The sequence below is a fragment of the Antennarius striatus genome, chromosome 4, assembly GCF_040054535.1.
Source record: "Antennarius striatus isolate MH-2024 chromosome 4, ASM4005453v1, whole genome shotgun sequence".
In the NCBI taxonomy this organism is placed as follows: domain Eukaryota; kingdom Metazoa; phylum Chordata; class Actinopteri; order Lophiiformes; family Antennariidae; genus Antennarius; species Antennarius striatus.
This window is the reverse complement of record NC_090779.1, coordinates 4794008-4806386: the sequence shown is the minus strand read 5'-3', so window position 1 is coordinate 4806386 and position 12379 is coordinate 4794008. Positions and strand designations below refer to the sequence as shown.

The 12379-nt window shown below is 46.3% G+C and overlaps 1 protein-coding gene across 2 annotated transcripts in view; it reads left to right on the top strand.

Moving 5' to 3' along the window:
• Window positions 1-416: 416 nt before the first annotated feature.
• The window catches only part of spire2 (spire-type actin nucleation factor 2), a 31191-nt gene continuing 19228 nt past the window's right edge, over window positions 417-12379 (top strand). For both annotated transcript variants that reach the window (XR_011035188.1, XM_068312986.1), the window contains exon 1: window positions 417-800. Coding sequence is in view for 1 of the 2 variants with exons in the window: in XM_068312986.1 (XP_068169087.1) it covers window positions 503-800 (298 nt within the window). In the remaining variant the exon portion in view is untranslated. The remainder of the gene's footprint in view (window positions 801-12379) is intronic.

Sequence of the window (12379 nt, the reverse complement as noted above, 5' to 3'; positions counted from 1 at the left end):
AAACAAAAAATCTTCCATGCTGTTAGCAGATCTATCTGAAGCAGGAGGAAGACTGTTTCAAGTATTGTCCAGTACTACAGTACTACTTCACATGTTGAGTAAGAGTCCCTAACTGTATACTTTACAATGCAGATTATTTAAAGTTTTAATTATCTGTTTGAATGTTAAGAGAACCTGTAACACCATCCAACTGTAACAGGAAATGTACTTTTACCTCTGCCAGCATAGTTTGGAATAGGTGGTCTTTCAGTCACGTGTTGATACCGGTTTCCTTTCACCTCCAACAGCGTGTTTTCAGACCCCATGTTTATAGCAGTAGTTTTATTTTGAAAGTCTTTGACAGGAAACGATCCGTTCACCGTGGCTGCTTTGACAGTGTTGGGATAACAAGATGCAGCTGCGCTAGTTCAGGAGACACAGACGTCAGGACGACGCGAGTCAGCGGCGACCTGATGGCCTCGGCGCCCGCCGAGTGAAGGATGGGCTTCACGGTGTCGCAGCCATGGCCAGATTCACACACAGGACCGCCGAGGACGGGGAGTCACGGGTGACCACCCGGACGGACCGCGTGGACTCGCGGGACCTGGCCGAGCCCAGGGAGCTGTCAGTGGAGGAGGTGCTGAAGTCCTACGAGCAGCCCATCAACGAGGAGCAGGCGTGGGCGGTGTGCTACCAGTGCTGCAGCGGGCTGAGGGCGCCCCGCCCGCCCGCAGCGAGAGTCCGCCGGGTGAAGGACCCGTCCTCCATCCTCCTGCACCGGGACGGGACTGTGTCGCTACGGGCGGAGCCTCGACCCAATGGTAGGAGCTTTGCAGTCGGTGACTCGCTGCTCTTGGTTCGAATAGCTCTGGCACGAAACTCGACAATCGAATCAATCCCAACAACGTGTTAGTGTTTGTTTGGCGGCACTTGGTCCGACTTGTCGCCGTTTTCCTGTTGTGATGAGATCCACCGATTAACCCGAAGTGAGCTCTATATTTTTAATGAACTCCACTTTTCTGGTTGATTATGTGTTTTCAGAATCCTGGGACGTGGGTCACCTTTACTGTAAATATATCGATCCGAGCCTCACGTGGCACGACTTTGGACAGAAAATCAAAGTCAGATTATATTAACCTTATTTCTTACGGAGTTTGATACAAAGAAAGACTTTATTCCAAGCTGCAGTAGAATCGGTTTTATTCTGTATCCAACCACATGCTACTTGAGGATCATCAACTCTTAACAAGATTATATGATCCATGGGTAGATCAGTGAACTCACCCAAGCCCAGACCTAAACCCTAACCCTTGCTTGATCACTAAAACAGCTAAATCTGTATTTTTGTCATACCTCCATTGCCATCAAGGATGACTAGTGTTATGTCGGTAAATGATTAATTATTCATGGAACACAACTTCATTCTAGCAGTCCTCTCTTGCAAGCACTTCAAAGGGTGAATGGAACCCCAAAGACTGTTACCCCATCCAGCTGTTCCCATCTGAATTTTCCCTGCGCATGCATAATTTCCTAGTTGAAGAGGTGTTTGTGTCCTTGGTTTCATAAGTCCGATGAGCACAGAAGAATCTTATGGGTGAGTTTCATTTTTAAAGTGTTATCATTTCCAAGATGCTGAACTTTGACAACTTAGAGAGCCACTTTAAAATGAATATAAGAAGCTCTTTTCACCGTGAAGAAAACATTGTCTCATACCATAGTCATCATATTCTTTCCTACATTTGCTGAACTGTTGAGGCCAGAATATCTGAACTTCTTGGGTTTAAGAAACTAAACATCTCAACTAGACATGAAAACGTTTAGAGACACACAGGATTGTAGGTCGTCAAATATCAGGCTGGTCCAAGGTCTGCCTGGTTGTGTGTTTGTTGTCACCACATGTTAACACACTCCAGTGTGCTGTTGTTTTGACTCACACACCATAAACTACCGATTTTAAACAAATTACCAGATTTATGCTGTGTTGGAACATAGAATGACTCCGGGGATTGAATTGTAATTCAGATTCAGGGGCATTGAAATCAAGTCCATTTGTCCTCCGGTCCTCTCAGAGGACAGGTTTTCTATTACACTTACTCAGGTGAGATTTTTTTGTGAATTTACTTCTGCTCATTGTTTCAATTGAGGTTCAGCAATTTAAATAAAAAGTTATTTTTATTGCTGTTTTACAGATTATTTTCATTCATTCATTTATTTTCATTAACTCAAACTTGGGGTAAGAGGCAGGGTACACCCTGGGCACAACACGGGTGCACTGCTGTGTTTTACAGATTTATAGCTCTTAATTTGAAGAACACATCTTCCACAGTGGGTAAATTTCCTTTAGAAATTGTGAAAGATTTTCAAATGACTCCTAAACATTGTAGCCTGATATAGGAGTGGGTATGACTGAATAGATTCACAGCTCCTCCTGACAGACTCCACAGATGCAGAACTCACCGTGTTTCACCAAGAGGTGCAAAGTTTGGTTCTTCTTTATCATGTCAAGATCTACAAAAACATGTTTGTGTCAAAACCCAAACCTGACAGAAAGTTGGCTGTTTTGAATCTTGAATGGTTTCATAATTTAATGTGTACTTTGGAAAACTTATCTGAACCAACCAGTTTGTACATATATCAGAAGGTTTCTCAGAACTTTAAAGATGGCGCCATGGCAGCAAAGATTGATTTTTCACCATGACGCAGGAGTTAGTAAATCTTTGGGGTAAACTTGATCTACATGAAATACTGTTACAGTAGCACTGCTGTGGGCTACGGCAAGAGTACTGTTACAGGCTAGAACGCAGTAGTGCTGCTGCAGGCTACAACGCAGTAGTACTGTTACAAGCTAGAACACAGTAGTACTGTTACAGGTTAGAACACAGTAGTATTGTTACAGGCTAGAACACAGTAGTACTGTTACAGGCTAGAACACAGTAGTACTGTTACAGGCTAGAACACAGTAGTACTGTTACAGGCTAGAACACAGTAGTACTGCTACAGGCTACAACACAGTAGTACTACTACGGGCTACAATACAGTAGTACTGCTATGGGCTAGAATACAGTAATACTGCTATGGGCTAGAAAACAGTAATACTGCTATGGGCTAGAATACAGTAATACTGCTATGGGTTAGAACACAGTAATACTGCTATGGGCTAGAACACAGTAATACTGCTATGGGCTAGAGCACAATAGTACTGCTACAGGCTACAACACAGTAGTACTGCTATGGGCTAGAATAAAGTAGTACTTTTACAGGCTAAAACAGGTTACAGAACACACATCTCCAAGAAGTCCTCAGGTGGATTTGAACCCATAACCTTCTGACTGTGAGGCAAGCAAACCCAACCCGTGTCCGGTTGTCCCACAGTCTGCGTCGGAGAACGGTAATGTGCATCAATATTGGGCTGTGACTGACACTGCTCTGCAGCAGTTCAAGTGAAAACTACATCTGATGGATCGACCCCAGTCAGTGACAGCAGGAATGAAATCACATCCCCCCAGACCTGCAGCACATTCATTATCTCTACATAGTTACTGTCTGGTTTCCGTTTTCCACAATAGAACGCTGTCTTGGTATGAAACATAACAGAATGTGAATGCGTGTGTCAATGTGTGTGTGTGGGTCAATGACGTCATTGATCCACTGTTGCAGTGATGGTCAGCCGGCTGTCAAGTCGAGTCACAGTGAATATTTGACTGGCAAAGACGTTCCTGACTCTTTGGTACTCGGTCCTCTCCAATGCCCAACTGTATGTCTGAAAAGAAAGTCACACTCGTAAAAATGAAAATGTGACACATAAAATAGTTCACAGATTTAAATACAATACAGTATTTTCCGCACTATAAGGTGCACTGGACTATAAGGCGCACCCTCAATAATTTGTTTGTTTTATAATTTATTTCATATATAAGGCGCACCGGATTAAAAGGCACACACAATAAAAAAAATATTATTTGATAAACTGCAGCGGCTGTAGTTGCGCAACCCGTCCACTAGATAGAGCCACGCTGCTCAGGCAGTCATGATTGCATTCATGACTTCCTGACTACCTTTGAATGGCCCCTATTGTTATGTCAGTAATCCATTCTGAGCCTCATCAAGGAAACCTGATCACTTGATCACTTTGCCATCTTAGAAAGAAGTCAACATGCATATTAAAAAACCTGACATTAAAAACTGGTTAAATTCATTACGAGTGCAGTCAGTGCGAACAGAGCGGATTATTTCCTGATCTGAAGTTCGAAGCAGATATTTGAACTCTGACGTTCGTCTTCGTTTATTAATTAAATATTGTTTCGATCGATCGGTAGTCCAGTCGGAGGTGAGGTGCAGCTATTTGCTGCTGTGTGTCCTAAACAAATTTTTTAAACTAGTTTTTAATGTCAGGCTGCTAATTTACTGGCAAATATGACGCTGTTTTACTCCTAGAACTGACTTTAACGTCGGTGTCTCACTGCCGTGAATCTCACAGCACGTCGCTGCAGACAGAATACACAAGCCTGAATGCGCCCCTCCGCCGCCCCCCCAGAGATATCAACTACATTTGTAAATCAATTGCAGCACACCTTTGTCCGACGCCAAATAGTTAGGAAATACTGAGATCAGTCAGTCAGTCAAACTTTATTAAGAGAATTGCTGAAAGTACCTTATGTTTTGCTACGTAATCACCGGTGCTCCTACAGTCTGCTTTACCGTCTGAGAGCAGCTCAGTCAGAGCCGGGACTTCGGTGACGCCCCTTGACTACCGTTGTTAGGGGGCGTGGGCCCGAGTGCCTTGTGAGGGGGCTCCTCTGGTGGCGGAGTGCGGCATGACTGGCGGCCAGACTGCCGGCTTTTTTTCAGCGATCATGTTTTTAACCAATATTAATATGAATATTAATCCATATATAAGACGCATCGGATTATAAGGCGGACGACGGGTTTATGAGAAAATTTTAGGCTTTTAGGTGCGCCTAATAGTGCGGAAAATACGGTAAATGTCCACTTTCAAAATAGCAGCCAATGGGGGGGGGGGGCAATTCATGTGCCAAAGTCTTTTAAAGTGGTAAAAATAATGGATCCAGAAGGACAATAATGGATCTGCTGGTCCTTACAAACACACAACAATACATGACACCAAAGTCATGAAAATCTTTAAATCTTTAGTGATTGGACCAAATTTAGGACGCTATTGTGGACCAGAGAAGCTGGCAGACATCCTTTCTTTGGGCGATGTCACAAGTGTTTCTAGAAAAAGGACATTATCTCAGAGCCATTCAAGTATTTGTTTTGTGAGTTGTCCTACTTTCTTCATTCTGCATCCTATCTTCACGGAAACCTCACAGATTCTTTGTTAGAATCTTTAAGCTACACAAAAGAAAATGTTCTTTCTTCATCCAAACACCACCCTTATAGATGTGCATGTACATTAATGCACACTCTTCCGAACAGGATTTTACCATCTGTTGCCATGGTAATTAGTTCAAACCACAAAGTGACAGAAGGAAAACTGGGTTGGGAAGAGCAGAACTCTCTAAAGGAATAAGAAAGCCAGGGAATGTAGAAAGAATGAGAAAAATACAATAGAAATCAAATATTTTCATGAATAGTCGCCACTTAAAAACACCTTTATCTTTATAAATCAGTTCTAGTGGTCAACATGTCAGGACAGAGTTGACCTTTATACATTGTTCAATCCATGAGCGCATTGACTGAAGGACAGCAAGGATCAAAGGGATCAATTTCAGTACAATAAGGGTCTATTTATGTAGAGGGAAGCAAAAAAATAGAAACCATTCGGGTCTAGTTGAATGTTACATGAGGGGAACATCGTGTTTCAAGGCTCCCTCTATGTCAGAGACTTTAGACATAATGTAAAAGATAGAATCCCAAAACAGTTTAGTGAGCCTCCTACGTGTGTGGGATTTTTTTTTGACAATGCCACAAGACCAAAAAGAGAGCTTTTCATCTTTCGTCTTAAAAAAAGAAGTTTGGGTGATGCAAAATTATCATGACATACAAGTGATATGGATCTGGTGTTTGACCCTTAAGTCTTTCCGTAACTCAAAAATAAATAGCAGGTAGTTTCCCTTCCAGCTCAGGAATTAATGCCTGTCTGAAGCCTCTAAATGCATCTCCTTCTTCATCTGTGCGTTGTTCACAGATTAGGATGCAGCTAAGGGGGGGGGGGAGCATGCTAAAGCTTAATACTCATGCTGTTCCACAATATTCTCAAGCTGGCAGGTCCAAAGGAACAAGGTTTTAATGGAGCACACCAGGATTTATGTGGCAGATGTCCAAAAAACATGTGGACAACTTCCAGGTCGATACTGTCAACAACCGATCTGATCACTTTACCAGTTAGCTGTGCTTCACGTTTTCAGTGATTACCACCAAGCACCACTGGTGTGAAACGAACACACCAGTAGATTTGTCATGCAAACATTATCATGGTCTTTCACGAAGTCACTAGCACCTGTTGGTAATTTCAGGCCTGTAATCAGTTATAATAATGCTAGAACAACAATCTTCTCCATCTCTCTATTTTGAGTTGGTTAAGAAAAAAATGGGTTAAATTAGGTTTTGTTGAAGCGGTCTCAGAGGGAAGCTAACATGGCTGTAGTTTACTGCAGTTTATTGTGCTTCAAAGTTTAGAACCACACTGCTGCTCAATGGATGGAAGACATCGATGATCTAAATGTGCTCTCTCCATTTATACGTCCAACTCCATTACTGTTTCCTGACATGGAAGCTGCAGGGCTTTCAGAGGATTCCTCTCCTCTTTTGTGTTTGCTGACCGATACTGTGGGAACCACCAGAGACATCACAGGTTCCATTATGTGACCCCAGTGAAGCATGTTTTAAACCTGTCTGACGGGTTTCATGTAATCTTACCTCTTTATACAGAATAGAGATTCTTGGGTCTCTTTCAGTGTCACCCTAACCCTTTTTGTTGTGGACTGATGTAGCGTTTTGTTCACATGAGGAACAGACTGACGTGTCTGAGGCTGCTGTCCTGCTCTCAGCTTTGGTGGTGGATGAGGGAGGAAGTGGACATGTCTGCTGACATCACCATATCCACACCTACACCCCCTTCACTCATCTGTTGCCTCATCTCTCATCGGTGTTTACCTCTCTTTCTCTCATTCCTTTCATCTCTCTCTCTTTCTCTCTCTCTCTCTTTGTACCCATCTCCTTCACGTCTGTCCAGTCTCCTGTTTGTCTGCAGTGAGAGCTGCTGATTGAGGAGTTTCAGGCCTCTCGGGTGTCATTATAGACATCCAAGCTGGGAGAAAGAGCTTTTTCCCTTTTCACACACACACACACACACACACACACACACACACACACACACACACACACACACACACACACACACACACACACACACACATGCTTGCCAATCCCTGCTGCAACACATTACTGCATGGCCAAGTTATGACTGTGTGACATATGGAGTAAAACATTTGATTTAATCAGTTGTAAACAAACTGACTTAGCGGTTCATTATCACCATAAAGTTCTCAGATTGATGGCTGGTGACAGACACCAATTTGGCCAAACAAACTTGGGGTCACACAAAATGATGTAAGATGAAAACCATTTGAATCATCCAGTTAGAATTCAGGAGGCAGTAGAATCGGACACTCACTGATTAAAGAAGTAGAGGAACCCTCGGTAGATTAAATACACCCGTGCCAAGGTCAAACAGTCCTGACACGAGTGTCCATCTGTCAAGACATAATTTTTGAGAATGAAGAACAGAGACAATGTCTTGCTACTGAAAGTGTTAATCATAGTTTGTGTGTAATCCTGCTATTAGACAGCGAACCTGGAATGCAGAGTTGCATTAGGACAAGATATGATAATGAGTAAACATGTAAAGATGAAAGAGGCATGACACCACTGCTCTGTGCTCTTTGGGCAAGATCAACTTCTACTGACATGACCTTGGTGCAGACTTGATGTGAAGACTATTCCTGTCCTTTACAGACAGCTCATTGAAAAAGCATGTGAAAGAAAAAGTTAACTTTAAAAAAAAAATAGTGATAAATGTTTCATGTCCCTAGAACTAGCCTCTTTGTCTGGGGATTGGGTCGTCGAGCCCCATGCTGACAACTGCCACCCAATCCACACTGCACCTGTCCCCTACGGTTTCCTTAGCGGGTGGTGAGTCCACCGGAGATGAGGCCCACGACGTCCTTTCGGGCTGAGCCTGGTCGGGCCCCATGGGTAGAGGCCCAGCCACCAGGTGCTAGCATACGAACCCCAACCCTGAGCATGGCTCCAGGGTGGCGCCCCGGTTGCGCTATATCGGGATACATCATGGTCTATGATCTTTTTCTTCCCAGAGGGGTTTTGTTACTGCTCTTAGTCTGCCGGCAGTATTCGCATTGCAGGCGGTATGTCAGACTTGTTCCAGGTGCATGTTGGACTTCTGCCCTCTATCACCAGTTCTGTTCATAATCTTTATGGACAGAATTTCTAGGAAACAGCCAAGGTCCTGACTGAGTCCAGTTTGGGGACCAAGGGATTTCATCTCTGGTTTTTGCAGATGATGTTGTCCTGTTGGCCTCATCACACCTGGACCTTCAGCGTCCATTGGGATGGTTTGCAGCTGAGTTTGACGCAAGAGGGATGAGGCGCAGCACCTCTAAATCGGAGGCGGTGGTTTTTGACTGGAAAAGGATGTTGTGCCCTGTTCAGGTCGGTGGAGAGTTGTTGCCCGAAGTGGAGGGGTTAATGTGTCTAGGGGTCTTGTTCATGAGTGAGGAAAGGATGGAACGTGAGAGTGACAAACGGATCAGAGCACTTTCTGCAGTGATGCGGTGAGCTCAGTTACCAGGGAGGAGGAGTAGAGCAGCTGCTCCTCCATCTTGAGCGAATCCGGACACCTCCCAGGGGAGGCATCCGGATGCCTCTTGGATGCCTCCTTGGGGAGGTGTTCCGGGCATGTCCTAAGGGGAGGAGACCTAGGGGAAGACCTAGGAGGGACGTAAGAGGGACTATGTCTCTCTGCCGGTTGAAGATGGATGGATATTGATAAACATTACAATAAAATATTTCTATGGACAGTAAGAGTCTTTCTCCTACTGCAGGTGGAGTTTTTGTTATCTTTCTGTGGCGTCAGACTTGTTCCTGGGCTTGTGCTAGCCATTCGCCACTTCGGCATAGGTGAAGTAAATTCCATATGGATACAAGATTTTTAGCTTGTGTGGCCAGAGTGGCGTTCTTGTTCTTAGGAAAAAAAGTCTAAAACATACTACTTTTTTGGACTCACGAAAATCCCCGAGTGATAACATGAGAAAACGATAGCATGCTGCTATTTCCGCATGCCGACGGAAGTAGCTGAAGTGACCCGAACGCTCCCGATCATTAAATATGCACTTGGGTCATGACCGCCTCTCGCCCAATAAAAAAACCCTACGGCTGTCACTTTAACGCGTTAATTAGATTAATAAATTAACGCGCTATAAAAATTAACGCAATTAATCGCGAGTGGCAAGTCAATGCGCAAGCATTTTAAATTTGGCCCATTGAGTGACCTGTAGGCTGCAGTGACGTCACTTCCTACCTGCGCCACTAGTCAAAAGCAGAGTGACTGACAACGGAGATGGACGCGACACAGGAGAGCGAGGCAAGCCCACTCGGAACTTTGGGCGGAAAGTTTATTTGTAAAAAGAACAAAGACGGGGCTGTCAACAAAAACGCAGTGATTTTGCGCTTCCAATCTGCGCTGTAGACGCCTCCGTCAGTCTGTCCCAGGGCAGCTGTGGCTACACACATAGCTTACCATCACCAAGTATGAATGAGGAGTGAATGAATAATGGATCCGATGTAAAGCGTCTTTGAGTGTCCAGAAAAGCGCTATATAAATCTAATCCATTATTATTATTATTATTATTTGTACTTTTTGTAAAAGAGAATTTTCATATCACCGAAGCAGCTCCAGCCTAACGTATCATTTAAATGCAAAACATGTCAAGGACACAGAGTTGAACGTTAGCTTACCCTTTTAAAGGAAAAGCCTGTTGTCATCTTGCTTTTGATGTTGCCTTGTTTAGAGACATGTTATACTATTCATTTTGAATTGCTGTATTGAGTCAGCTGTAGCATTCATTTTGATTGAGAGTCTGCTTATGTGCCTATTTGAGACTCAGCTTTATTTTATTTATGAATTTCCATCCATCCATCCATCCATCCATTCTCTTCCGCTTATCCGGGGTCGGGTCGCGGGGGCAGCAGCTTAAGCAGGGAAGCCCAGACTTCCCTCTCCCTAGCCACTTCGTCCAGCTCCTCCGGGAGAATCCCAAGGCGTTCCCAGGCCAGCCGGGAGACATAGTCTCTCCAGCGTGTCCTGGGTCGTCCCCGGGCCTCCTCCTGGTAGGACGTGCCCGGAACACCTCACCAGGGAGGCATCCAGGAGGCATCCTGACCAGATGCCCGAGCCACCTCATCTGGCTCCTCTCGATGCGGAGGAGCAGCGGCTCGACTCTGAGTCCCTCCTGGATGACCGAACTTCTCACCCTATCTATAAGAGAGGAAACTCATTTCGGCCGCTTGTATCCGGGATCTCGTTCTTTCGGTCACGACCCACAGGTCATGACCATGGTGAGGGCAGGAACGTAGATCGACCGGTAAATCGAGAGCTTTGCCTTTCGGCTCAGCTCCTTCTTCACCACGACGGACTGATACAGAGTCCGCATCACTGCAGACGCTGCACCGATCCGCCTGCAGATCTCCCGTTCCATTGTACCCTCATTCGTGAACGAGACCCCGGGATACTTGAACTCCTCCACTTGGGGCAGGATCTCATCCCCAACCCTTGAGAGGGCACTCCACCCTTTTCCGACTGAGGACCATGGTCTCAGATTTGGAGGTGCTGATTCTCATCCCAACCGCTTCACACTCAGCTGCGAACCGCTCCAGTGAGAGTTGGAGATCACAGCTTGATGAAGCCAACGCAACCACGTCATCTGCAATACTGAGGCCACCAAACCGGACACCCTCAACGCCTTGGCTGCGCCTAGAAATTCTGTCCATAAAAGTTATGAACAGAATTGGTGACAAAGGGCAGCCTTGGCGGAGTCCAACCCTCACTGGAAACAAATCCGACTTACTGCCAGCAATGCGGACCAAACTCTGACATTGGTCGTACAGGGACCGAACAGCCCTTATCAAGGGGTTCGGTACCCCATACTCCCCAAGCACCCCCCACAGAATCCCCCGAGGAACACGGTCAAACGCCTTCTCCAAGTCCACAAAACACATGTAGACTGGTTGGGCGAACTCCCATGCCCCCTCAAGGACCCTGCGGAGGGTGTAGAGCTGGTCCACTGTTCCACGGCCAGGACGAAAACCACACTACTACTCCCGAATCCGAGATTCGACTTCCCGACAGACCCTCCTCTCCAGAACCCCTGAATAGACCTTGCCAGGGAGGCTGAGGAGTGTGATCCCCCTGTAGTTGGAGCACACCCTCCTGTCCCCCTTCTTAAAAAGGGGGACCACCATCCCAGTCTGCCAATCCAGAGGCACTGTCCCCGACGTCCACGCGATGTTGCAGAGGCGTGTCAACCAGGACAGCCCCACAACATCCAGAGCCTTTAGGAACTCCGGGCGGATCTCATCCAACCCCGGGGCCCTGCCACCGAGGAGCTTTTTAACTACCTCGGTGACCTCAACCCCAGAGATAGGACAGCCCGCCTCAGAGAACCCAGACTCTGCTTCCTCATGGGAAGGCGTGTCTGTGGGATTGAGGAGGTCTTCGAAGCATTCTCCCCATCGAGTCACAACGTCCCGAGTTGAGGTCAGCAGTGCCCCATCCCCACTATATACAGTGTGGATGCTGCACTGCTTCCCCCTCCTGAGACGCCCGATGGTTGACCAGAATTTCTTCGAAGCCGTCTGGAAGTCGTCCTCCAAGGCCTCACCGAACTCCTCCCACGCCCGAGTTTTTGCCTCAGCAACCACCAAAGCTGCATTCCGCTTGGCCAGCCGGTACCTATCAGCTGCTTCAGGAGTCCCACAGGCCAAAAAGGCCTGCTAGGACTCCTTCTTCAGCTTGACGACATCCCTTACCGCTAATGTCCACCAACGGGTTCTGGGGTTGCCGCCACGACAGGCACCGACCACCTTACGGCCGCAGCTGCGGTCGGCCGCCTCGACAATGGAGGCGCAGAACATGGTCCACTCAGACTCAATGTTCCCGCCTCCCCCGGAACGTGAGTGAAGTTCTGCCGGAGGTGGGAGTTGAAACTCCTTCTGACAGGGGATTTCGCCAGGCGTTCCCAGCAGACCCTCACAATACCTTTGGGTCTGCCAGGTCGGACCGGCATCTTCCCCCACCATCGGAGCCAACACACCACCAGGTGGTGATCAGTTGACAGCTCCGCCCCTCTCTTCACCCGAGTGT